Source organism: Rhinatrema bivittatum, chromosome 4 (genome assembly GCF_901001135.1).
Source record: "Rhinatrema bivittatum chromosome 4, aRhiBiv1.1, whole genome shotgun sequence".
In the NCBI taxonomy this organism is placed as follows: domain Eukaryota; kingdom Metazoa; phylum Chordata; class Amphibia; order Gymnophiona; family Rhinatrematidae; genus Rhinatrema; species Rhinatrema bivittatum.
In genome coordinates this window covers 344,086,041-344,111,865 of record NC_042618.1, presented here as the reverse complement: position 1 = coordinate 344,111,865, position 25,825 = coordinate 344,086,041, and the positions used below count along the sequence as shown (strand labels likewise).

General features: G+C 47.5%; 1 protein-coding gene across 4 annotated transcripts in view; it reads left to right on the top strand.

The window, feature by feature from the left end:
* The window catches only part of LOC115090923 (polycystin-1-like), a 172,649-nt gene extending 147,168 nt beyond the window's left edge, over nucleotides 1-25,481 (top strand). The window contains exons 36-49 of one of the 4 annotated variants that reach the window (XM_029600605.1): nucleotides 2,274-2,449; nucleotides 3,535-3,737; nucleotides 5,548-5,739; nucleotides 6,433-6,587; nucleotides 6,786-6,910; nucleotides 7,953-8,127; nucleotides 8,785-8,913; nucleotides 9,614-9,788; nucleotides 11,045-11,332; nucleotides 12,225-12,359; nucleotides 17,713-18,027; nucleotides 18,560-18,571; nucleotides 19,420-19,453; nucleotides 24,248-25,481. In XM_029600605.1, the coding sequence (XP_029456465.1) occupies nucleotides 2,274-2,449; nucleotides 3,535-3,737; nucleotides 5,548-5,739; nucleotides 6,433-6,587; nucleotides 6,786-6,910; nucleotides 7,953-8,127; nucleotides 8,785-8,913; nucleotides 9,614-9,788; nucleotides 11,045-11,332; nucleotides 12,225-12,359; nucleotides 17,713-18,027; nucleotides 18,560-18,571; nucleotides 19,420-19,428 (2,089 nt within the window). In that variant the 3' untranslated portion in view covers nucleotides 19,429-19,453; nucleotides 24,248-25,481. The other 3 variants (XM_029600604.1, XM_029600606.1, XM_029600607.1) reach the window with 3 other exon arrangements.
* Nucleotides 25,482-25,825: the final 344 nt, after the last annotated feature.

Here is a 25,825-nt window from a genome sequence, read left to right as displayed (position 1 = left end):
TAAATTAAATCCCCCACCCTCCCAAACCCCCCCCCCAAATGACTTAAATAACCTGCGGGTCCAGCGGCGGTCCGGAACGGCAGCGGTCCGGAACGGGCTCCTGCTACTGAATCTTGTTGTCTTCGGCCGGCGCCATTTTCCAAAATGGCGCCGAAAAATGGCGGCGGCCATAGACGAACACGATTGGACGGCAGGAGGTCCTTCCGGACCCCCGCTGGACTTTTGGCAAGTCTTGTGGGGGTCAGGAGGCCCCCCCCAAGCTGGCCAAAAGTTCCTGGAGGTCCAGCGGGGGTCAGGGAGCGATTTCCCGCCGCGAATCGTTTTCGTACGGAAAATGGCGCCGGCAGGAGATCGACTGCAGGTGGTCGTTCAGCGAGGCGCCGGAACACTCGCTGAACGACCTCCTGCAGTCGATCTCCTGCCGGCGCCATTTTCCGTACGAAAACGATTCGCGGCGGGAAATCGCTCCCTGACCCCCGCTGGACCTCCAGGAACTTTTGGCCAGCTTGGGGGGGGGCCTCCTGACCCCCACAAGACTTGCCAAAAGTCCAGCGGGGGTCCGGAAGGACCTCCTGCCGTCCAATCGTGTTCGTCTATGGCCGCCGCCATTTTTCGGCGCCATTTTGGAAAATGGCGCCGGCCGAAGACAACAAGATTCAGTAGCAGGAGCCCGTTCCGGACCGCTGCCGTTCGGGACCGCCGCGGGACCCGCAGGTTATTTAAGTCATTTGGGGGGGGGGTTGGGGAGGGTGGGGGATTTAATTTAAAGGGTCGGGGGTGGGTTTTAGGGGGTTTTAGTGTGCCGGCTCACGATTCTAACGATTTATAACGATAAATCGTTAGAATCTCTATTGTATTGTGTTCCATAACGGTTTAAGACGATATTAAAATTATCGGACGATAATTTTAATCGTCCTAAAACGATTCACATCCCTAGCTTGTTGTAAAACTGACCAGTCTAAAGAGGCCTTACATCTGTACCATGTTTCAGCAGTGCTCGCCTTTTGCTTCTGTGTAATACGTTTAGCACAATGATTTTCTCCCTCCACCAAAAAAATTAGTGTTTTGTTTTTTTTTAAGTGAAACTAAACATCCTGCGGCTCCCAGGAGAACTCCTTCCCTACTGCCCCCCCTCCCATTTTGGAAACACTGCTTTGTGTGGGGTTTTTTTTTTGGGGGGGGGGGGTCACCCAGCAGTCTCCTCCTGCTCCTTTGGGATTTGGTGCCATGAGCCTGTATTTGTTAACTGCCCATGGATTTTTTTCCTCCCTCCCAACTTATTTTAGGCCAGTCATCGCACTGACGGTCTTTGTCCAGGGCTTCTTCAGGAATCCTGCGCTCATGGGCACTTCATCCAGACACTAGGTGTCACTATTGCACAATGACTGTGACTCCCTGCCTCCCGGGGCTGTAAACACTGCATCCGCAGCAGCATCTCCTTCTCCGGCCAACCCGGGAAGCAGAGGAACTGAGCCAGGAATTGAATTCCACTCCCTCCACAGAGCAGTGCCCGACACTGCCATTGAGCTACTAGGCCTGCACAGAACCACTGGTTTAATAAATAATTAAACAGGGCTCTGTTATATTACGAAATATGCTTGGGTTTGGTTAACTTTCTTCCATTGGTAGTTTATTCTTCTATAAAAAAAAAATCATAGTAATTTTATTTTCAATACGTAGAAAATGTACTATGTTGGGTTTTTTGACCCAACTTTTCCTCCTGCTCCTTTTGGTTTCCAGCACCGTTGGAACTAGAGCTTGGGATATGGTGCCATGAGCCTTCATTTGCAAGTGCCGGGAGATTTTTTTTGCCCCATTATTATACACACACCCCCCCCCCCCCCCCCTCCCGTCTCAGTCCAGCTATCACAACAGCAATCCTAGGCCAGCTCCCTCCGGATCCCGATTAAGGTTGACCCTAACTCTGGCCATTAGATGTCATCGTTGACCAATGACCGGGACTCCCCTCCCCACTTAGAGGCCATGAATGCTGTCTCCCCGGCCATGGGCTACCCCGGGAGTGGAAGACTTGATCTGGGACTCATACTCAGGTTTTCCTCATGGCAGAGGTGTTGAGCCACTGGGCAAGTTCTGAAAATATACTTTTTTGATAAACTTTTTTTTCCCTCTAGCAGGTATCCATTTCAGTAGACTGTAAAGCAATAACTAATCTCCCTTCCCTGTAACCCTTCATCCCATTCCCTGTGATAACTCTCCCTCCTCTCCTCTCTCTCCTTCTCCCCCCCTCTCTTTCACTGCCTGATGTCTTTCAGCTTGGAGAGCTCTTGCAGCGATTGGTCGAATACCGTGGTGGAGCAGAGAAGGAGCAGCTGGGGCTTCCTGCATAAGTCTTTCTCCTACATCTCCACCGTGACTAGCATGGGCAGCATGCTCCTCCCTGCTCCGGAGCCACCATCTACCATGGCTTCTTCCTTCTCCACGCGAATTGGTGATTAAATTTAGGGAAGGGGGATCTAAGGGGAAACATTAGCTGAGAGACGTGAAAGATGGAAAGACACATAATCTTGTCATCTAGCTCGCATCAAAAGTATCTCATGCATATTCATTGCAATATCCTGAAAACCTGACTGGCTTGGGAGAGGGGGGGGGGGGGGCTGTTCATCAGGACAAATTTGGAAGCCATTGCTTTTTTAAAAAATGGAGCCATTGATGTGCAATTGACTGCCACCCAGAACGATGAGGGGCTGTTATGGTTCACACATTCTGATCAATAGTCCACAGACTCCCAGCTCTGGCACTGAGATCTCTGTCCATGTCTCTGTTCCTTGATCTTGTTTTCAGCCATGCCCAAGACCTCTAAGGTGAGGTTGTGAACTCCAGGCCATAGGGAGTAGGTGCGATAGGCTAGCTTTTGCAGTTTGAATGTCAAAAAGTTTGCATTGAAAAAAAAATCCAAAATGCTTTTAAAGAGAAGTCAAGCAATCCGGACTAACTCTCCCATTCCTAGATTAGGTGGCACTCCCTCCCCGGCTTGCATTGGCTTATTTTGTTCTCAAAGACGCCAGTGTACTAAATATATACCAATGCTTTTGCAAGCTTTAGTGAGGGTCAAATGTGCCATTAGCTCCCGCAATCTAGTTTACACATGTTAACAATGCTATCAATATGCATTAATTAGCTCGTGAGAGTTTTAATGCAAAAACCTATGCTGTGTTAATAAGATGCAAAACTACGAAAAACAGCTCATTACATATTAGCACATAGAAAAATAACACGTTAAAAACATGTAAAAGTGAACAGGAATCCATTAATGCAAACAACTTGGCATAGTTAAGTTTTTGCACCAACAGTCATGTTAATGCACTAACTCTAACGCTAGTTAATTTACACAAAACTTATTTGCAGGTCATTGATATGGTCTGTTAACACAAGCTAAGTAGCGCGTATTAATATATGTTGTTAATGCACATTAGTAGACTGGCCTCTCAGGGGTGTGCCTGTTCTCTCAGGGCCAGTACTGATACGGGACAGTAGGTGTTTTTTCTTGGTCCCTAATACTGGTCTTGTTTGCAGGCATAGCACGGAGGCCACCCGGATGGTTGTTCCCGCACTGGATGCTGTCAGTCACCTACGCCTTCCTCTTCCTCTTCCTGACAGCTTGTTTTGGTCTCACGGTTGTCTATGGCTACTCTGTCCCTGACAGCACTGCCTTGATGTGGTTTATTTCCACGGGTTTCTCCTTCCTTACCTCCTTTGTCTTGCTGGAGCCACTGAAGGTAAAGGGCCATAGTAAAGTCTTTCTCCGTGGACAAGCAACACAATATAACCACCACACAAGTGGGTGACGTCATCCAGCAGCGCTGAGATTGGTATCTGTTCTCTCACAGCTCGGAATTTTCCAGAAGTGTTTCTGAGTATATGAGGGACTTCCCACATTAGCATTACCACGCACATTATTGCTTCAGTCTAATTCATCTGCGATCACGAATGGTCAGACAGGGTTCTCTCTCCAGCCTTACTGTGTTGGATTATGGCAGCATAGGAAGGAAAAATGGGGAGGGAAAAAAGGGAAAAGTCCTTCTAACTGTGCCAAATCTGTCGTCATAAAATGGGCAGTAAAGCCCTACATGATCTTTGTCCAAGATATCTGGGACCAGACCATTACATAGAAAGTTGTGAGCCCTGTGGAAAGATATCCCTGCGGGCACCTGTCTACAAAGATCTCAAATTAAAATACGAGTTATCATATCCAACTGAAAGGTAAACACGATCCTGAAAGAGCGAGTCAAATTCTTCGTCAAATTTGTTTTTGAAAAGGAAAACTGCATTGAGAAATCACGGTGCTGCTAGTCTTGATGCAAGTCAATCAGTGCGAAAACGATACAGCGTGGAGCTATCAGTGAGGACACATCTGGGTGGAAAGTCCTCGGCGCAAAGGCTCCATAGCGCAGAACCATCGGCGCCAAAAGGACACGGTACCGAGACATTGGCGCAAAAGCAGAGTCACGGAACTAATACATCGACGTCGGAACGGGGGGATGGGGTGTCACCGCATGACTTTCAGTTCTATTTTTTTTTTAACTTTTTTTTAAAGCTGCGTCTCTAACCCAGACCCTGGGGGTGGGCGGGGAGATTTTTGCACTTTGGGAGAGAGGGTTATTTATGGGCCATGTGGCCCTTTAACACAATGACAGCTCTGGGCGAAGTGGGCTGCCATCATATGCAATATATTTTATTCTGGGTTTTTTCCATGATATAAAGTATTGCAGGGAGACGGCTATGATATTTGCTGGGGAGGGGGGTCAGATATCAGGGGAATAAGCCCCCCCTCCAGTGGTAAAATATAGCACTATAGTAAATGACCCCCTAAGATATTACCTGAGACAGTGGAGGTCAAAAGAAATAGTGAGATTTAATCCCTATCTTCTCTGGTTTGCAGCTCGCTGCTCTAATCACTAAGCTATTCCTCCACTCCCTTAGCTTAGGCATCCCCACTTGTATGGCTGTATTGTGCTGCTTCTCCGCGGAGAAAGCAAACTTACTTACCTGTAACAGATGTTCTCCATGGATAGCAGGACAAACCACCACAGAATCCCTTCCTCCTCCCCGGAAAGCTGTAAAAGCTAGGTAATAGATTGAGATGTGCGCGGTGATGCTAATGCAGCAAGACCCATGCATGCTCAGAAACACTACTGGAAAATTCTGAGGTGTGAGAGGAACAGAACCTGATCCCGGAGCCGCAGGGATATCATCATCCACTCTTCTGGCTTTGTCCTGCTGTCCGCAGAGAACATCTGTTATAAGTAAGCAACTTTGTTTTCTCTAAAGGTCCTTCTCTCTTTGGGCCAGATTTAAGGGTCGAGTAAAAGTAAGACAAAATGTTTTTAAAAAAACACAAGTTTGTTTGTGTGCACTTTTTTAAAAGAGCACTTCTTTAGCCACACTATTAATTTCTTGCAGCTTCAGGAGTGGCAAACATTTTTCACACAAATACCGTACATGCAGGAAAAAAAATCTCCTGGAAAAAGTAACTTGGGACTTTTGTTTCCGAAGGGCTAAATGTGTCTCATATTGTTTCTCTTGCAGGTGTTCCTTGAGGCTCTGCGTGCCGCCCTCGTCACGAAGCCGGTGGAGAGTGAAGGGGAGGGGCTGGTGGAGGAGCCTCTGATCAAGAAGATGCCAGAGTGCATCGGGAAAGTGCGGGCACCTTACGGCTACGGACTTCTTCAGGCCAAGGAAGAAGCAAGGAAAGTCCGAGCTCTGCGGACACTAATGAGGGTAAAAGCCATCTACCTGTTCCTCTCCTCTAAAGCTCTGCCTTCAGCAAGAGCTTACTGTTACAGAAATTCCAAGATGGCAGGAAGTGTGTCGCTGTTGTACAGCCCCTTCCCCCCCACTCTCAAGCTTGCTGCTGGTGATGACTACTTGGTTCCAGTTCATAAGGAGAACAGGTGACTTAACTCTGATTTACCACCTCAATGTCCCAAGTCCTTCATCTGGAACATCTCCCAGAAGCCTTTGACTGCATTGACTTGAACGGGATATTATGCAGAACAGTCAAAAAATAAAGATGTTTTTTAATTAAAATGGGAGGGTCCCCCCCCCAAACATAGCCCACCTGACTACCCTTCTTCTGTGTGGCCTGCAGCCAGATGGCTACCTTAAGCCCAGGAGAGAGGAATCATTTAAACTGTCTCATTCCAGTTCTGATTCTAGGCCTTGGCTTTCAAATCGAACCAGAAAAGGGCTTTGTAACAGGCCGGTTATAGCCAGAAACTTCCAATGGCAGATTTGAGTCCAGTGGGTGATTTTCTGAGTACTTGTAAAGATCGGGAACACACACACAGTGTAGCCGTTAGCACAGATTCTGTTTCAAATGCCAGCTAGAAAATCAGATTGATCGTCGCTTGAGAAGTGAAAGGCGAAAATTTCACAAAACCTAAAACACGGCCCATGCATTCCTCTCTTCAGAACTGCATTGTCTATATGCTCTTCCTTCTGGTGGTGCTGATGTTGAATTACCAGGGCTGTTTCTGTGACACCAACATCCGGCTCCTGCACACTGCCATTAGGCAGTCCATCACTGCAACAACTGGAAATGAGATGAACTTTACCGCAGTTCAGAGGTGAAGACGCAATGAGTGAAGCCGATGTGTGTGAGCAGCAGTGTCAGGTTTGCCCGTGCATGACGGGATAGGGGTGTGGCTGAGGTGGTTGTGTGGTGTACCTGGTGGTGTCCTGCCAGATGTCAGGTGGCGGGGTTTTTTTTTTGTTTTGTTTTGTTTCTTGCCATCCTTGCTCCATGTCTTCTATTCTCTTTACAGTGTGGATGACATGTTTCAGTGGATGGGGTCAGCATTACTTGCTCACCTGTACAACAATCCCAGGATGACTCTGGTGGGGGTGCCACGTCTGCGCCAAGAGTGCTCCGCCCTGAACCTGCCCCTTGGTGAGGTTACAAATCTTGGGGGGGAAAGGATAACTGCACTGGGGTGAGGGGTGTGGGTGGGCTTCAGAACCCTGTGCGACCTGCTTCCAAACGCCAAGCCGATGACCGTATCGCTGTATCAGAGTGGAAGTGGCAACAGACTTCATTATTTGTGTGCTTGAAAGTGGCAGGTAAAAGCAACCTGAATGATTGTGGGAGATGGAGGAGGAGGATCATAGCTGCTTATAAAGGCAAGTAGAAAGGTACTTGGATGCCGCCGCTTTCCTACCATGTGGACCAGGATCCCTCTCCTTCTGCCGATTTGGCTGTACTTCGGCAGGAGCCCTCCCACCTCGGAGACCCTCCTACCAACTTTCAGGCCACCTGATCCATGTGTATAGATGGATAAGTGGACTCCCTTATGCTAGTCCAGGCCCCTGCTGTAATTATGAGGTGACATAATCAATCTGGGATGCTGACAGGAGTTCAATACAATTATATGACATCATCGAAACACTGCCCTTGTCAGTCCTGTATCTAAAGAGACTACAGACATTGAAGTTCTCTTCGATCAGAGAAGTTTTTATCTGCAATTTAAAATTTAAAAAAATGACAAGTGACAGATGATTATATCTGCTGACGCACGGAAACTAAAAGTCAGACATTCAGACAAATGAGTGCATAGTATCTCTTTATATGAAGGTCACAAGTACATATCTTATTTATATATATGATTGAAAATTTATAATATCATAGCGCCTCTTAGGTGAATTTATTATTTTGTCTATTATTAATATACACCGACCAGGTTTCTATATTAAGTTCTGTAATTAATGTGGTAAGCCGAGATTCTCCTAAAGATTGAGTTATGAATGGTCCATGAATGGTAAAGTGTCAAGATTTTTCTGTATGGGATCATGCATTCAATATATAGTGGGCATACTTTTCTGTTTCATGTAGAATTCAAAATAAAATATTCTACAACGGTCAAAAATAAATGGTATCTGCTTCTGATCTGAAAAGAGATCTTGTCACTTTTTTTTCCCATTCCTTCTCTCCTCAGGACCCTCCTTGCCCGCACTTGCCTTTCTCACCGCCACCACCAGTTTGCAGACGGATAACAGCCCTTGCCCTCCCTGTGGCTCCAAGGACCCCAGAGAAGAGATTTTTCAGAAGGGCTGGACAGTTGCAGATCCATGCTCCAATCCCAGCCTTTCAAACTCATCACATGACATGGGGTAAGCCTGGTCGCAATTTTGTGTTGCACTCAGCTGGGTAATACTTTATTGTACAATGTTGGGATGACCTTGGATGCCACGTGTTCCATTAGTGAGCCCCTCTGGTCTGGTGTGTTATGATGGCCTTTCTTAATTATTTTTCAGGCATTCTGCCTTTTGGGGTTTATCCTCTGAAGCATGTATGCTCAGTTCATGTTTCAATTTAGTGTTTCCCTGCTGCTTTGAACCTGGTGAGATTGATGATGCACCTGTGTGGTTTGTCTCAGGATCCGTGCTTCTCCGTTTTATTTCTCCCTTCTGTAAATGGTTCAGATCCCCCAAATGCCTGCATCAGCCTTGCTCTCTAAACTTTGGGATTAGATAGGATTACAGATAGGCTCCATTTTGGCAGAGCAGGCCAATCCAGTCTTGGTTTTACCACATTACATGCATGGATTTGTAGCCGTGCTTGCCTTAGGGGAAATCAAACTACAGTGCATGCATGCAGTGGGGTAAAGCCAGAGCTGGATCCACCTGTTCTGACAATATGGCGTCAGTTGGCAACTCTGAAGTCAGTGACTTGCTTGATATTCTCGTCTCTGCGGTATTCTCTGAGTGTCGATACCGGGATGCCATTTCCTGTGTTTTCTCCTTCCATCTCTCTCTCTCTGTTTCTAGATTTTGGTTCTGGGGGAAGTTGGGAGTTTACAGTAATAATGGGGATGCATGGCAGCAGCTTGGGAACAGCTCTGCAGAAGCACAAAGGATCCTAAGGGAGCTTCGAGAAAGTTACTGGATCAGCAAAAGGTACAGTGTAGCACTGTCTGTAATAACGTGACAGATCTAGTGGGTTTCTTTTGCTGTTTGAAGAATCCTTATGTTGTCTTCCCTTTAATACAATAAAACAGGAATCACTCACAGCCCAGTAAAGGGACTTATAATAATTTCTGTTCACCCTAGCAGGCTTCCAAGGTGCTGTACAGTTTAACATTTCAGAATTACTCACCCGCTATCTTTAGCAGCCCATCCCTGGCACAAGGAAAGGGAGGGTAGGAGGAAGCATTTGCATGCCGCCCTGCACGGGAAAATTCCATCACCCCAGTACTGTCCCACCGCGCTCGGCCTCTATCTGTGCAGTAGCAAAGAGTGAGGACCCTTCACTCCCACAGGGTTTTTCATTCTGTTAAAAAAACTGAAACTCAAGAATGTCGTTAGAATGGAAGACAAGTCTACTTCTGAGCTTCTAACCCTAAATCTTGGCCGATTGTGTGGTATATAAATGTATTAAATAAATAAAATAATATATGAATAAAGTCATTTGTAAACTGAGGGTGTTTACTTTTTATTTCTAGCCCTCAAGAGCAGGTTATCTGTCTTAATAACTGGGCTATGATGAGTCTCTGAGTATACACTGGAGAATTCCAGAATTTCAGCTAATTATACTATTCTCTTTTTTTTTTTTTTCCTCTCTTGACCTTTCTTTGTCTCATCCTCCGACCTCTCACAGGAGCAAGGCTGTCTTTGTGGAGTTCACTCAGTATAATGCCGATGTGAATCTGTATGCGGCTGTCACCCTCTTGTTTGAATTCCCACAAGTTGGAACGGCCATCCCCACTTTCACCATCCTCCCATTTCACATGCTGCAGCTGAGCAAGGGCCTGGACTTCCCCCTTGCCGTGGTGGTAGGTGGCTCTGATTGTGAAAACATGGCCTGGTGGCAGGGCTGGGCAAGTGGGTTAGATTCCCAGCCCGGATCTTCTGCTCCTAGGCCTGCTGGGGCTGCATTCACAGTCCCGTCCCCCCCCGTCCCCCCCGTCCCCCGGTCATTGCACAATGGCAAGACCTAGTGGCTGGATTTAGGGCCCATAACTGCCGAGCTCCAGAAGGAGCCGATGTGTGGCCACTGGCTGAGGACTGTCGTGCCAATGACTGAGCTCAGTGAGTTGGGAGGAGTTATAGAACAGGGGAAAATCTTTGTGGTTGGTTGCCAATGAAGGCTTATGGTGTTGAATCCCAGCTTCAATTGCAAATGAGCTTGAAGAGCAGGAGAAAACTGGAAATTTAAAAAAGAAAAGTGGCAGATTTCTGGCTAGAGTGTTCTGTGCTAATTCAGAGCATTTAATATTATCCACCAGCCTGTGGAAGCATTGGTCACAGCTTTCTTGCTAGACAAACATCTGATCTCAGGAATGAGAAGCCATGAGATGAGGGTGAAAGGGGGTAGACTGGAGAGTAATCTAAGGAAATACCTTTTTACAGAAAGGGTGGTGGATGCATGGAGCAGCCTCCCAGGGAGGTGGCGGAAGACAAGAAAGCATGGGACAAGCACAGAGGATCTCTGAGAGAGTGGTAGGGATTGTAGAACTAAGCAGTTGTGTGGATGGGCAGAAAAGACAGATGGTAGGGTCTTTTTCTGCCATCATATTTCTATATTTCCACAAAGGCAAGCCGGTCATAGCCCCTGAGAACTAGACACCATGGTCATGAGCTACCGAGCATAGAAGAGAAAAGTAAAATTGGTAAAAGGGCTTCAGAACCTGTGTGAATAATGGTACTCTAAATTCAAAGGACAGTTAAATGTCTGAACAAACATCAACAGCAAGAGACTGTGTCAGGATGTGATCACCATGGATACCACAAGAAATAGTCTTTGCTTCCTGGTTGCAGATAGTACAGTAAGTGGTTGGGTTAATTCCAGATGTGTGTTCTGTAATGGTACAGCAGAGAATAGAGAGAGAGTCCCATTTCCAATTAAAAGAGGAGACATTGGTGATTTGGAATGGATGTCCTACTGGGCAAAATCTATTCATGATTACTTGCTATTTTGTTTGTACCAGTATAATGTCATCTTGATCTGCAGCTTTGATGCCATCTTTGTATTGCATTTCATTAGAGATATCCTGAAATATTACCTTTCCTTCCTCTTGGGCTTTTTCAGGTTTCTCTGCTTCTGTTCAGTGCGGGCTTCCTCATGCCAGAGCTCTTGCTTCTGTCCCGCGATGGAGGTCTCTATCCAGGGCAGGGAAGATGCTGGGTCCAACTGCTCCTGGTGCTGCTTTCTGTTGCTGTTGGCCTTTCGCACTTTGCTTATGTCTGGATGGCAGATGTGCGGCTGGAAAAGCACCGACAAAATCGTCAAGCCTTCACCAGTTTCTATGAGGTGGCGATACTAGCACGGACAGAGATGGCTCTTTCTGCTGTTCTCTTGATGGTCACCATGCTGAGGGTATGGGATGCGCACATGTGGGCAGACAAGATTCACATCAGGTCTTCCCAAACCTGTCCTAGGGATTTCATCCACAGCCTGTCAGGCTTTCAGGATATCCACAATGAATATGCAGGAGATAAATCTGCATACATGGGAGATCCAGAACATACAAATTTACTTTCTGCTTATTTGTTGCAAAAACCTTGACTATTTGGCAGCAGGTTCTCCGGAACAGATTTGGGATGCCCTGGTTTACATCTTTGAAGGATATGGGATGGATCTGAGCCAGAAATGTAATTTGTTTTTATGTGAAAGGAATCTGTTGAGCTGTTTCACAGGAAAGATCCTATGACCTTGCTTCTGGAATAAGACTTTTGACCAGCTGTGTTTATTTTAATTTACATCCCAGTGCAATGTGGTATTCGTAGTACTGCATTTTTACATTTGAAATTGGTACTCCAGGTGTAAATATGGACCAGGAGGGTGTGTCAAAATGTCAGAACTTGTTCTAAGTTTCCTCTAGCTGCTGGGTCATATGGTAATTCTGGGGATCCCTTGAATTTGCACTAAAAATGTGACTGCTCACTTGTTCTGCTTACTGACCTGGTATTGCTTGGGACACTAGCATCTTACCAAACACAAAATCATAGTACCATGATGATCTGGGTCTTCCCCTAAGACTAGGATGACATTGTAGCCTTATCTCATGGGGACAAGCAGAGTCAGTCCTGGTGTTATCCCATTGCATGCAGGGAGATAATAGTCCTGGGTTTGTTTTTTTTCTTTAAGGAAAAGCAGAACTAAATCTTCATGCATGCGGTGAGGAAAATGCAGGACTGGATCAGCCCCTCCCCCCCTTTACCATGGAGCTAAATGCTCACCCTTCCTGTGAATCTCTCCCCCCCTTTAGATTGTTCGGCAGCTGCGTTTTGTCAGGAGGTGGTCTGCTTTCGAGAAGACGTTCCAGCATGCCATGGGAGATCTGCTTGCTGCCACCTGCCTTTTCTTCTTTCTCATCCTCATCTACGCCCAGTGTGGATACCTGGTAATTGTATGAGAGGAATCCTAGGGGAGAAAGCACAAGCTGGTTAATGTTAGTCATTTCAACATGCTAAAGATGCAGCTTCACTGCTTTACAATGCTGTGGGCAAGAGTCTCATATGTACAGAACTAAAGCTTTACCCTGATTGGTGTTAGAATGGACACACAGAATATGATGGCAGCTAAGGACCTTAGGGTCCATCTAGCCTGCCCCAGTTACTTCCTGTTGCATGCTGAAGGCCCTAGCTGATCACTGGCTTTCCTTCACTTCTTAGCAGTTAGGGTGAAAATGAAAATCTCTTCACTGTGTTCCATTAATGGTCCTCAGCCTCATTACAGTGGAAGCATCTCCACAGAGGAACTGTCTATATATGAAACAAATCTTGGCCTCTTTTCCCCCAGTGGACCCTCGGTCCTGACTTGAGTATGGATTCTGTCTCCATAGTCATACTTGAAATTTCTTAAAGCTGTGTTTCCCTGTACATACCCGGATCAGTCCAGACTCCTGTGAGAAGCTACAATGCTGACAAGATGTTGCTCTGCCCAGGCAATCAACAGCTGTGCTTCAATCACCACCAGCTGGCTTTTGATTCATCTTTGGCAATTGATGTAAGCCACCATAATCGCATTGTAGGAAAGAACTCTGACTGACTTCCCCTGCAGAAGTGGTAGAAAGGCCTGTAATGCCAATCTCACTGCTCTGGTCTCCAAACAATTGATCGACCACCGGGAATCCTCAGGTGACCATTGTTTCTGCACAGATCTCTCCTGACAAACCGCTCCCCAACCAGTGAGACTTGCATCTGTGGTAACCACCGTCCAAGTGGGAACTTCTAAGGCTAGCCCGCAGCGCAAATTGTCTGAGAGGAGCCACCAATCAAGACTGGAACATGCAGAGTCCGTAAGAGGAAGAGGAAAGTGAAATTGCTCGGATACCGGGTTCCAACGGGAAAGCAACACTGACTGAAGAGGTCTCATAAGAGCAAAGGCCCACGGGACTAGCTCCAAGGTAGAAGCCATTGAGCCAAGGACTTGCAAATAATCCCAGATCTTGGGAAGACGCTTGCACAACAATGCTCGAACTTGTCCCTGCAGCTTGATGATTCGCTCCTCTGTGAGGAAAACTCCTCCCAGTCACGTGTCGAACAGGACCCCCAGGAACTCCAAGGACTGGGAGGGAACTAGGTGACTCTTGTCTAGGTTGACCACCCAACCTAGCGACCACAACAGCTGAAGCACTTGGTGCACCACCGAGCAGCAGAGAGACTCCAACTTTACCTGAATCTGCCAATCATCCAGGTACAGATGAACAAAGAATCCCTCCTTCCAGAGTTGTGCTGCCACCACAATCATCACTTTGGTAAAAGTCCTGGGTGCTGTGGCAATTCCAAACGGCAGAGCACAGAACTGGAAGTGTACTCCCTGAACAAAACCTCAGGAACTTCTGATGGTCGGCTTGGATCCCGATTTGTAAATACGCTTCGGTCAGATCCAGTGACGCTAGGAACTTGTTATTATTTAGGAGAGTTGTGGGTGGATCCTTGGGCTGGTGGCAGATGACCACGCCCCCGGGGGAAGATCCCGAGAGGGACCGCCGGTCAGGCTCAGAGTTAGGAGACAGACACACACTAGTTCTTTTATTAGACAGTATACTGAACCACCAGAGATGGCAGTAGTGAGTTGGAATGCCCAGCTGGGCTGTAGTCCCTCAGATACTGGAACAGCGATCCCTGGAGTCTGAGCTGTAGAGAAACTGAAATATCGTGAGTAGGCAGGGTATGCAGAGTTCATGTACCGCACCTGATGGTAACACTCACACAATGTCTCATAGAAGCCCAGGAGCTGGAATGAAGTAGGCCCTTGAGGAGCGAGTACCTGGTTCCAGGGAAAGCTCTGAGAGAGCGATGCTAACTCACAGATGTAGTAGGCAGCGATGACTTCCAGGCAGAAGTGAATTCTGAAGAAGTCCGGGAACGAGGGCCCTCAAGGAGCGAGTACCGGTTCCAGACTGCAACCTACAAAGTAAGAGAGAACGAGGCCCCCGAGGAGCGGGTACCCCAGGTTAGTCCGAGGACGCTTAGTAGCGTAGATAGAACGAATCCTTATCCTTGCTAACTCGAGTTGTTAGCAATTCAGAGGCCTTTAAATATCTGAAGCGGATGATGTCATCTCAGGGGGATGCCCCTGAGGTTTGCGCCACTTCTGGTACTTGAGGCGGCGCCGCACGCTCCTAGGCATCAGGTCAACTTGGTGGATCGCAGCGTCGGGCCGGTCCGGGGATGCCGGATGAGGATGGTCGAAAGACGCCGCGGCAGCCAGCCTTCCATCAACCCTGGAGGGAGTCGCCAATGCGGTAAGGTGGGCGGAGTGGAGATGTCGGGCAGCAACGTTCGCAACAGAACTCTCCTTTGTGCATGGAAGCCACGACTGCCCTCAGGGTCTCCATGTGAAACCTCGGGACCCGCAGGCAGCGGTTGACCCTTTTTAAGTCCAGAATGGGTCGGAACATTCCTTCTTTTTTGGGCACCACAAAGTAGATGGAATAATGGCCCCTCCTTCGTTCCACTGGAGGGACAGGTATGATGGCTCTGAGGTCGCGTAGGCATTGTAAAATGCCCCGCACCACCTGAAGCTTTTCTGCATATGAGCATGGGGAGACTAGAAAGTGTTGTCGAAGGAGACGAGCAAAATCTAGAGCGTAACCGTGTCTTATTACATTGAGAACCCACTGGTCTGAAGTCAACTTGGTTCATTCCTCATAGAACAGAGAGAGTCTGCCGCCTACAATTGGAACAGAGGAATGGACCGGCCTTGCCTCATTGCGAGGACTTAACTCCTCCTGTCGGTTGAGGGGTTCTGGATCTACCGAAACGATGCCCCTGAAAGAACTGGGTCCAGGACTGCTGCCTGCTGGAACCTCGCCTAAACGAGGAGCCCAATGTCCGGGAAGTTCGAAACCTCAGATTCCCTTGGAAACATGGCAGAGCAGGAAAGGACCCCCTCGACTTGGGCCTATCCTCCAGCAGCCAATGAACCTTGTTCTCCCCCAAGGATTGAATCATATCTTCTAAGTCCTTTCCGAACAAGAGTTTGCCTTTAAAAGGTAGCGAACTCAGTTGAGCTTTAGAAGAGATATCTGCAGACCAGTTCCTCAACCAGAGTAGTCTACGAGCTGAAACAGCTGAGACCATGGATCTAGCCGAGCTTCTCAGGAGATCATACAGGGCATCCGCGCTGTAAGCAACTGCAGCCTCAAGCTGCCCCACTTGAACTGCCTCCTCCTTCGAAAGAGATGTGTCCTCTTGCAACTGTTGCACCCAGCGCAAGCCAGCCTGCAAAGAAAAACTGCTGCACATAGCCACATGCATTCCCAGCACTGAAATCTCAAATATTTTCTTAAGCTGAAGCTCTAGCTTACGATCCTGAAGATCTTTAAGGGCCGTCGCGCCCGTCACTGGGATGGTGGTCTTTTTGGTGACTGCTGAGACTGCCACATCCACCTTAGGGACTCTGAGGAGATCCAGAGTCTCCTTGGGCAAAGGGTAGAGCTTATCTATTGCCTTACTGACTTTCAACCCCAAGTCAGGGGTGTCCCATTCCTGAAACAAGTCAGTGACTGAAAGATGGAAAGGAAAAGACGTGGTCAGACTACGAAGCCCCAACATAACCGGATCAACAGAGCCCATCCAGGAATCTTCCTGAGGAACGTCAATGCCCAGTTCTTCCAGAACTGCGGGAATAAGGGGGTCTAGCCCGTCCTTTTGAAAGAGACGGACTACCTTGGGATCATCGCCTTCCACGACATGGGATCCACGGCTAGAAATTTGCTCCTGGTCACCATCCTGGCCTGCACCCTGCGGAGGCTTGGACCTCGGCTCTTGCTCCTCCGGTTCAGAAGCCTCGGAGGATGAATCCGCCCCACAGCGGGACAATGCAGTCTGAAGAGGGCACGTCACCCTTGACCTCTCAACCCCCATCGGAGGTCTGGGTCTCATAGGAGCTGGTGAATTGTGGCCCAATAAGGAGCTTCCTGCATTTTGTTTAGCTGCTTTTCTGGCCTTAAAGGCCTTATGAAGAAGCATAATGAAATCTGATGAAAAGGAGGAGGAGGGGTCAGAAGCCCCCCAGGGGGTCTCCTGTACCACGCCTGCTAAATCCTCCATCGGCCCTCCCCTGTTGTGGCCTGCGCCACTGCACAAAAAGAATTCAAAATGATGTTCGTTCCTGCACTCAGCGGGAACGGATCTGCCATAGGGAGCTGCGGCCTCGCCTGTCTCACTGATTGCTTACGGGCCCTCAAAATGCCGTCTTCGATGGCCCTGGATGTGCCCTCCCTTCCCCAGGGAGGCAGGACGCACACAAACCTTTGCGCGTCCCCACAGGATCGACAGGCCGCACCATGCGGCATCACAGGAACCCCAACAATTAAAGGGAGAAGCAGCGAACCCTGCCAAAACGCGTTAGGAGGAGCGGAGAGTCTGGCACAAAGGCAGAACAAGAAGCCAACTTTTTTTTTTTTTTTTAATACAACCTGACCGGCAAGACCCTGCGGGTCCTGGTCTTCCTGGGATGAGTGAACCAGGCTCCCTGACATCACCCCTAGCGCTGTGCGCAGCTGGCAACAGGTTCCTCAACCCGCAGCTCCAGCAGCCTCAAGTACCAGGGGGTATGGTCCCCTCAGGACCTGCCCAACCCCCTGGGAGGCTGAAAGAATTCCTCTTTTTTTTTTTTTTCTTAAAGATAAACTAATTCCTAAGTATAACTCAAAAATTCCCTCTAATCTTTTTTTTTTTTTTTTATGACTAACTACAGAATGTAGGTTTTGCATCTCCACCATCTGCTGGAGACAGAGAAATACTGACAGACTGTAGGTGGCACCTCAGGGTATAGGGCAGAGTCAGTCAAAACATCTCTGTCTCCATCTGCTGGTGGGGAGGCAAAACCCAGAAGTCTGGACTGATCCGTGGTACTACAGGAACGAAAATTATCAGGTAAGAACTAGTTTTCCTTTCCCTGACAAGGGGAGGCTTCCTCCCAACCCATAAACCATATTTTTCAATTGTAGAGTGTGAAGAAAAAGAAGACTTTTTCAAATTCTTTTGTATTTCTTTTTGAAGGCCTCTATTCTGCAAAATTCAGTGCTCTGCAATAAATAAATAAATAAATAAACGCAGGGGCGCACATCTCCATGTGATAAAGTTGACTACGCCCCGATCTGGCATGAGATAAAGTGCTGCAGTCCAAGCACCTGAAGGTATTCAGCCATTTACATGGCCCTGGAACTTTGCAGAATACAGACCACAATAGTCAGCCACAAGGCTTCTTGTAATACACTAATTCTCCCCTCTTCCTCATAGGTGTTTTCTGCCACCGTAGAAGAGTTCAGAACAGTTGGTTGTTCATTCTCTTCTCTTCTTTTGGCACTATGCGGGAAAACCAACCTTCGGCCCCTTCTGCAGAACTCCCCCATCCTTGGCAGTGTTTACATTTTCAGCTATGTGGCCAGCTTGCTTTGGATTGGCAGCAGGTTCCTATGTGCCATCATACTCCACAGTTACCGTGGCGTGAGAGCTGAAATGTACCGGCCTGCCATCGAGCCACAGGATTACGAGATGATTGAATTCTTTGTGAAGAGGTTCAAGCTGTGGATGGGGCTCAGTAAAACTAAAGAGGTAAGGCCCAGAAGCCAAAAGTCCAAGTTACTGGAGGTTTCAATGAGCTAGGTGAGAAAGCAAATTCCATTGCCACATTCGCTTAATCCTGGAGCTCCATCACCCAGAGACTTAAGCATGAACCAGTCCGGATGCATTATGTAGACCTCCTTCTCCTGAGTTGAGGAGGAGATGCTGTAGTCTTAGGCTATCTGGATTTCATCTACTCGGTGCTTTGTCACTGCAGCTGAATTCTGCTTGTGTTCTAAACAAGCTTGGGCTGCAGGCCCTTTCTATTCTGGCAATAAGGCCCCCACTCTTTCCTGGATTTCTGTATTCCTGTGCCATCTTCCCATTTATATCACAGGAGGCCAGACATGGACTTCCTGATGGTCTAAAAGTGGAAATTCATTTATTGAATGCCTTGCCCAGTAATAAACGGATGGTGCTGTGTCTCATACACTATAAGAAACTTGATTCATAGTGCCTTTTGGTTTATGTAACAGCTGGTCTGGTTTATAGGATTAAATAACCCTGTTTGTTTCCATTTCAGTTCCGTCATAAGGTAAAGTTTGAAGGGATGGAGTCCATACTTTCCTGCTCGTCTAGGAACTCCAAACTCTCTCGTCTGCCATCTGCAAGCACCACTTTCCCCTGCTCAGGATCCACCATCTCATCTGGATCTTTCCGCTCTGAAGAGCTCGGTCTCTCAGACAGCCCTGCACCTGAGATGTACGACGTGGGGGTTCACTTGGAGCGGCTCCCATCGGCAGTGAATAACTTGCTGCGTCAGTTTGACCAAGTTAACAGAGTCCTGGAGGACGTGTGCCACCTGGAGAATAGGCTACAGCAAGTGCAGAAGAGGATCAATGAGAACAAGAAGATGCAGAAGGGGAGAGAGAACCTGCAATCAGAGAAAAAAACTGCGTGGACACCAGCCAAACAGCTGGTTCTTGCAAGAACGTACAGTACCTTCTCCGAGTCTGCCCTCTTCAAGCTGAGAGCTAGCAGGGCGAAGGTTTCATCAGTTAATCCTGCAGCCAGCCAAGCTCCAGTCTGCAAGTCCTGGCTGAGTGCGCCACCCATGGGAGCAGAGTTCTGCCAAAGGTTTAACCAAGCACCTAGCACATCATGGAAATGGAGACCAAAAAGCGAGGAAGGGCAGGGTTGTTCATGCCGTGAAATCCCTCAGCGGCATGTTCCACTGAAGAGGAGAGCATGGCAAACGGAAGGCACTGGGGACATGTAATTGGACTGTGGTAGAACCTGGAAGAAAGCACTGGGAAGATGGAAAAAGTGGGGGGTGGGGAGGGGGAACAGACATCGCCTGTCCAGTTTTTCTAGATTATGAAGCTGATTTTTAAAGATGGTGGTGTCATTTTAATAAAATATTTCTCTTTTTGTTCTTACCAGTATGAATAGTAAAACAGGATGAAGGGTCATAAAAGTGAGTCTTTCTTTTTTTTTTTTTCTTTTGCATAGTGAATATTTATATAGTTTCCTAAAATAAGAAGCAGCCGTTTGTACAAACCAATGTCTCATCAGCTACCTACTCAGCCAACGCACAGGGTCAGGAGCGGGATCAATGCCACAATCTGTCCTGAAGGCCCTGAAACTAAGAAGACAAGGACCATAAAACATCATCCTTCCCATTCTGTCATCCAGCAGCAAGCTGAATCTAGCATAAAGGCTCGCCCACTCCAAACCTTAGAATTTCAGGCCCAGGTCCATTCTCTTCTCTGCATTTTTGGAAATTCAGTGGTATAAGAGAACTACCGGTACATGGAGCTTGGGAGCCTAAGGCTGAGCAGAGTACCACCAGCATGATGTTATCACATACCTGGACTTTTCTTCAGTGTCTGTCACAAAAGGGACAATTTTGGATGGATAAAGACTGGGCTTTGAAACTTGCTACTGGCAACCTGCACCTGCTTTTTGTACGGGTAGAAAAGTGCACACGATGATCTCCCTACCAATGAACTGAAGGTGGGCTGTGGCTCAAAGTTTAGTCACTCTTACTGTAGCCCAAAAAAGACACTTGGAACCCATATCACCTTAGGTGAAGTATAATGTGTGTTGGGTGTGGGCTTGATACTCAGAAAGTCATGAATAAATGGAAATACCATTACAATGTGTTAAAACCTCCCATACTAAAACCGTACTAACTTCCAGCACCTAAACAGTAGAGAATTAAACAGACTGATCCTGCCTCATGATCCTTATGGAGGTCATTTAGACGAAAGAGGTAACACTGTTGACAAAGAACTTGAAGAAAAGAATTTTGGTTTTGCTGGGAAGACTTTGGCTGAAATTTGGTCACAATTGATAGTTGACACTTATCCAACTGTTGCTGAATATATTGAGCCAGCCAAATCAGAGCTTGTCAAGAGATCAAAACTGGTGGGATATACATGTGCGATCAAGTCAGTACTTGACGCAGATTGTGAAATATGGTGACAAAAAGTGTTGCTCAAAGCCAAGAAATTCGTATTTCAATGTGATTACAGATAGATTTCTTCCAACTCCTTTACCTATTGTTCACAACAGTGAAGGACTTAGGGTGTCTGAATGCCCAACATTGGAGCCATGCACAAATTTCCATCACTTTTTGTAGCTTTGAGTTTGAGGGTGAAACATATTCTTCATTGATCAGCTACAATATTCCATTGTATTCCATATGACCTGTACTGTCCATCAGTCTGTATAGGAAAATTGGTTCTTACCTGCTAATTTTCTCTCCTGTAGTACCACAGATCAGTCCAGACTCCTGAGTTTTGCCTCCCTTCCAGCAGATGGAGACAGAGAAAGTTTCACTGACACTGTCACAAAACCGGGTGTGCCACCTGCAGTCCATCAGTATTGACCTGTACCCAAGTCAAGATGGAAATGTACTGAATAACACAATGTAAGCTCACCAAACCACCTCCCGCTGAATGAGCAGGAGGAAATGGAAAAACCACTTAATCTGAATGATCCTTTAACCATAAAATCAGAAAATACAACCATCACCTGAGCCTCCCAAGGACACTTGAGAAAACATCTTCAGCTTATATACAAAAAACACATTGAGTGGACTCTGCAAACCTGGGCGGGACTCTGGACTGATCTGTGGTACTATGAAAATTAGAAGGTAAGAACCAGTTTTCTTTTCCCTGTACATACCCAGATCAGTCCAGACTCCTGGGATGTACCAAACCTTCCCTAAAGCGGGTGTGACTGCGAGAGACCTGCTCAAAGGAACTTTCACCAAAGTTCCTAGACTCTAGTGCCTGGATGTCCAGATGGTAATGTCTGTAGAAAGTGTTCAATGATTTCCAAGTCACCGCCCTGCAAATCTCTTTCGGCGACACTAACTGATATTCAGCTCAGGATATCGCAACTGAGTCGAGTGAGCTCTCAGACCCTGAGGCACTGACCGGCCCTGACAAATGTACACCAAATTTACGGCCTCCTTCAACCAGTGCACAATTGTAGCTTTGGAGGCCTTATGACCTTTCTTCGCCCCAAGAATGAAGAGAACAAAAAGATGATCAAAAACCCTGAAATCATTAGTGACTTTCAGATAGCACAAAAGCGCTCGCTTTACTTCAAGACATCTCAACTCCTTATCCAAAGGAACCGTCGGATCCAGATTTGTAAAGGCTGGTAACTCCACAGACTGATTCAAATGAAAGTATGAAACAACTTTTGGAAGAAAAGAAGGCACCATCCAACCCGGCTATGTGGGAAGCTGCCAGCATCTCCAGATGCTCTTCTGCCCATTGTACTAAGTCCTGGGTCTCTCACACCACTGCTTGACTTCGTACTGCCCTGTTGGTTGATGTAAGCCACCGCTGTCGCATTGTCTGACAACACTCTTACTGGCCTGCTCTGCACAAGAGGAAGAAAAGCCAGCAATGCTAGATGGACCACCCTTGTCTCTAGATGGTTGATGGGCCATGACGCTTCCTCCGGAGAACATTGACCTTATGCCACTTGAGTCTGACACTCAGCTCCCCAACCAGTAAGGCTGGCATCGCTCAAGCGTACTATCCAATTCGGAACCTCCACGGCCACATTGCGACCCAAATTGTCCCAACAAAGCCACCACTCCAGACTCGTCCTGGCACTTTCCATAAGTGGCAGCGGTAGATGAAACTGTTGTGACAAGGGATTCCACCTGGACAGCAAGGCCACCTGAAGTGGCCACATATGAGCAAACGCCCAAGGGACCAATTCTTCATGGACTTATGGAAGAGGAATGCCTTAGCTGGTCCCCTTAAACCCTCCATGACCAGATCCAGGAGGTCTTCTGCCTCATGCCAAACAGAGATTCCCGGGATCCCCAGTGCTCTGAGGGACTTTGATCTGCGGCGACAGCAGTGGGGACAGGGCTAAGTCCCTGCAGGCTTTCTCAGTCGTTGCAGCAAATGTCGACAAAATGGCTGCCATTCCCGCTGAAATCAGGAAGGCATCATTGGGCTGCTCAACTCCCTCCCCCCCCCCCCCCCCACTGAAGCATGCCATCTATCCGAGCCCTTATCTGCACTCCCCGCACTGCCCTCCCCCGGAGAGGCAGTGGGAAAAAGTACCGGAGAGGGAGAGTCGCGCGTGTGTCTCCGCACATGCCATGCATTACCCACCGCATGGCATAGCCAACACTAGGGATGTGAATCGTGTGTCCGATCGTCTTAACGATCGCGTTCGGCTGGAGGGAGAAAAAAATCTGATCGGTGGAGATGTGAATCGGAATCGGTTCCGATTCACATCGTTAATTTTTTTTTAGTGAGGCCCGACCCTTTAAAATTGACCCCTTACCTTCCCCCACCCTCCCGAACCCCCCCCAAACTTTTTACGAGTACCTGGTGGTCCAGTGGGGGCGCGGGGACCAATCTCCCGCTCTCGGGCCATCAACGCCATTTTGGCTGTGATCTCCCGTTCTCGGGCCGTCGGCTGCCACTCATAAATATGGCGTCGATGGCCCTTTGCCCTTACCATGTGACAGGGTATCCGTGCCATTGGCCGGCCCCTGTCACATGGTAGGAGCACTGGATGGCCGGCGCCAGTGCTCCTACCATGTGACAGGGGCCGGCCAATGGCACGGATTCTCTGTCACATGGTAAGGGCAAAGGGCCATCGGCGCCATCTTTATGAGTGGCAGCCGACGGCCCGAGAACGGAAGATCGCTCCCGGGACCACCACTGGACCACCAGGTAATTTTAAATGTTTTGGGGGGATCGGGAGGGTGGGGGAAGCTAAGGGGGTTATTTTTAAAGGGTCGGGTGGGTTTTCTTTTTTATCGGGCCATCGGCGCCATTTTTGAGTGGCGGCCAAAATGGCGCCGATGGCCCGAGAGCAGGAGATCGGTCCCCACGCCCCCACTGGACCACCAGGTACTCGTAAAAAGTTTGGGGGGGGGGGGGGTTCGGGAGGGTGGGGGAAGGTAAGGGATTAGTTTTATAGGATCAGGGTGGGTTTAGGGGTTGTTTTGGTGTGCCGGTTTTCCCGCCCTCCCTCCAAATAACTCCCGTTAGTGGACACTAACAGGAGTAACAATTTTTCACGATAAATCATGCAAATTTCTATTGTATCGCGCACTCTAACGATTTTTGACGATTTAAAAAATATCAGACGATTTTTTAAATCATCAAAAAACGATTCACATCCCTAGCCAACACTGCCGCACCAGCCTGCCTGCCAAAAACATGCCGTCAAACCTGGCTCCTAATGCACCCGACCTCCCTGAAGCCATAGGCCGCTCAGTCCCAGCCTCAGACCCGACTGGCACAACCACAAATTAAGGAAAATTAAACCCTTTTTTTTTTTTTTTTTTTTTAAAATAAAACTTCCCTTGAGATGGCTGCAGGCTCTGGCTGTTTGGCTGTAGGAGGAAAGAAAGGGAACTGGCCCTACCAGTCATCTCCTCCCTCTGCGGGTCCACTCCTCTACCTGAAGGGATGGCACCACCAGGATCTACCAACCTTCAGGGGAGGGTATGCAGTCAACTAAACTCTAAACTCCTTTCTCTTTTTTGTTTTTTTTTCCCCAGACTGTAGGTTTCACATCACCTTCCATCTGCTGGAGACAGAGAAATACTGATAGACTGCAAGTGGCACACCAGGTTATGTGACAGTGTCAGTGAAACTTTCTCTGTCTCCATCTGCTGGCAGGGGTGCAAAACCCAGGAGTCTGGATTGATCTGTGTACGTACAGGGAATGATAGCATATGCAAGACATGTCATCAATTTCTTTTCTTCTATAGTGATGCTGAGAAGCCATACAGCAACACACAAACATCGGGCAATTGCAACCAACATTGTCAGGTCACTGCGAATGGCTGCCCATCAACAATGTGAGCTGCTGATGATCATTGCACATGCAGAGAATGTAGAAAGTGTGGCGTGGCAAGATGAAGACTATCTAGATCTATGTGGAATATCTGTTCCAGAAAATGATGTTCCTGGCAGCAGCGTCCCTGTTTACACAATAGCAGATCACTTTTTGTCGCCATGGCAGGATCAATAATTCTTGCAGCAAAACAGTTCAGCGTCTTAGTTGATTTTGCAACATTAAACAGTTTTAATTATAATACAAACTGACTGCAGTGCATGATGAATGCCTAAACTTTGTACAGTACTAATGCTATTTTGCTTGAGAAAAACACCACAAACTGATAATTGTTGGCAGTTTAGTATTGCAGCTTAATATAAGGGGGGGAGGATTCTAAGTTTGTGATATTATAATTGAAAGGGGGTTTGGAGATTTGTGACGAAGTGTGATTGGGGGGGGGGAGGGTTGATTTCATGCTAAAATAGTGTGATGTCATTTATGGATGGTACCAGGGCAATTTACAAATGTACTTTTCTTCTGGAGACCTAAACTTCCCCTCCCCCCCGAGAAGGCCTCCGCTCATTGGCACTAAAGGTCCAGATTTTCTCCCACATTCAGGGTGGGTAATTTTCAGAGAGCCGGTTTAGGGTGGTAAAATTATTTTTACCCAGGAACTCACTTTGAAAATTATCCTCCCCACCTTAGCTTGTACCTGATAATGTGGCGAGACCTTCCATCTACCCAACACCTAAGCTACTAACTCCCTTAAGCAGCTCTCCTGGAAAAAAAAAAAGACCTATACCTGCAGTGGGGCTTCCCAAACCTGGCCTAGTGATCGCACAACTGGTTGGATTTTCTGGACCTCGACACTGAATATAAATGAGATAAATTTGAATATACTGGGCTTCCAGAGTGGATCAATGTGATCTCACCAATATTCCTTGTGGATATCTTGGGAAAACTCAAGCGGCTGTAAGGGGTCATGTCAGCTTGGGAACTGCTGAGCCGGACATTGTGGCTATGGGAGATAAAATCTGTCGTGCCATTTTGACAACACTGGCGCTGGTCTCAGGGCCAACCGGCACCAATTGAAGTAGATGACGCAGGGGCAGGAGGGAAATGGATATTCCCTTCTTTCCCTCAGGGTAAGTGGAGGCCAGGGTATTTCCTGGCCACAGCACTTTTTTGGAGTGGGTGAGGGGGCCAGGGGAGGCCTTTTTTTTTTTTGTTGGGTGGGGGGGCTATTTTTTAATATTTATTGCATTTACTGCACAGGAACAGAAATGAATAAACATTAAACATTTTTTGAGGCTGCACACCACTAACGGAAAGGATGTTTTGTATGAAATTATAATAATGTCTTTTCTACTTTACAAATAGTTCCAATATGCAAATATACGCTACAGCAACAATTATAAATCTAGCACTTGTGAGTTTGGTGGGAAACCATTTATAAGCTTTCAGGAAAGAGTTTGTGCCTTCTGGCAGAGTAGGGCTTGTTCAAGCAGGG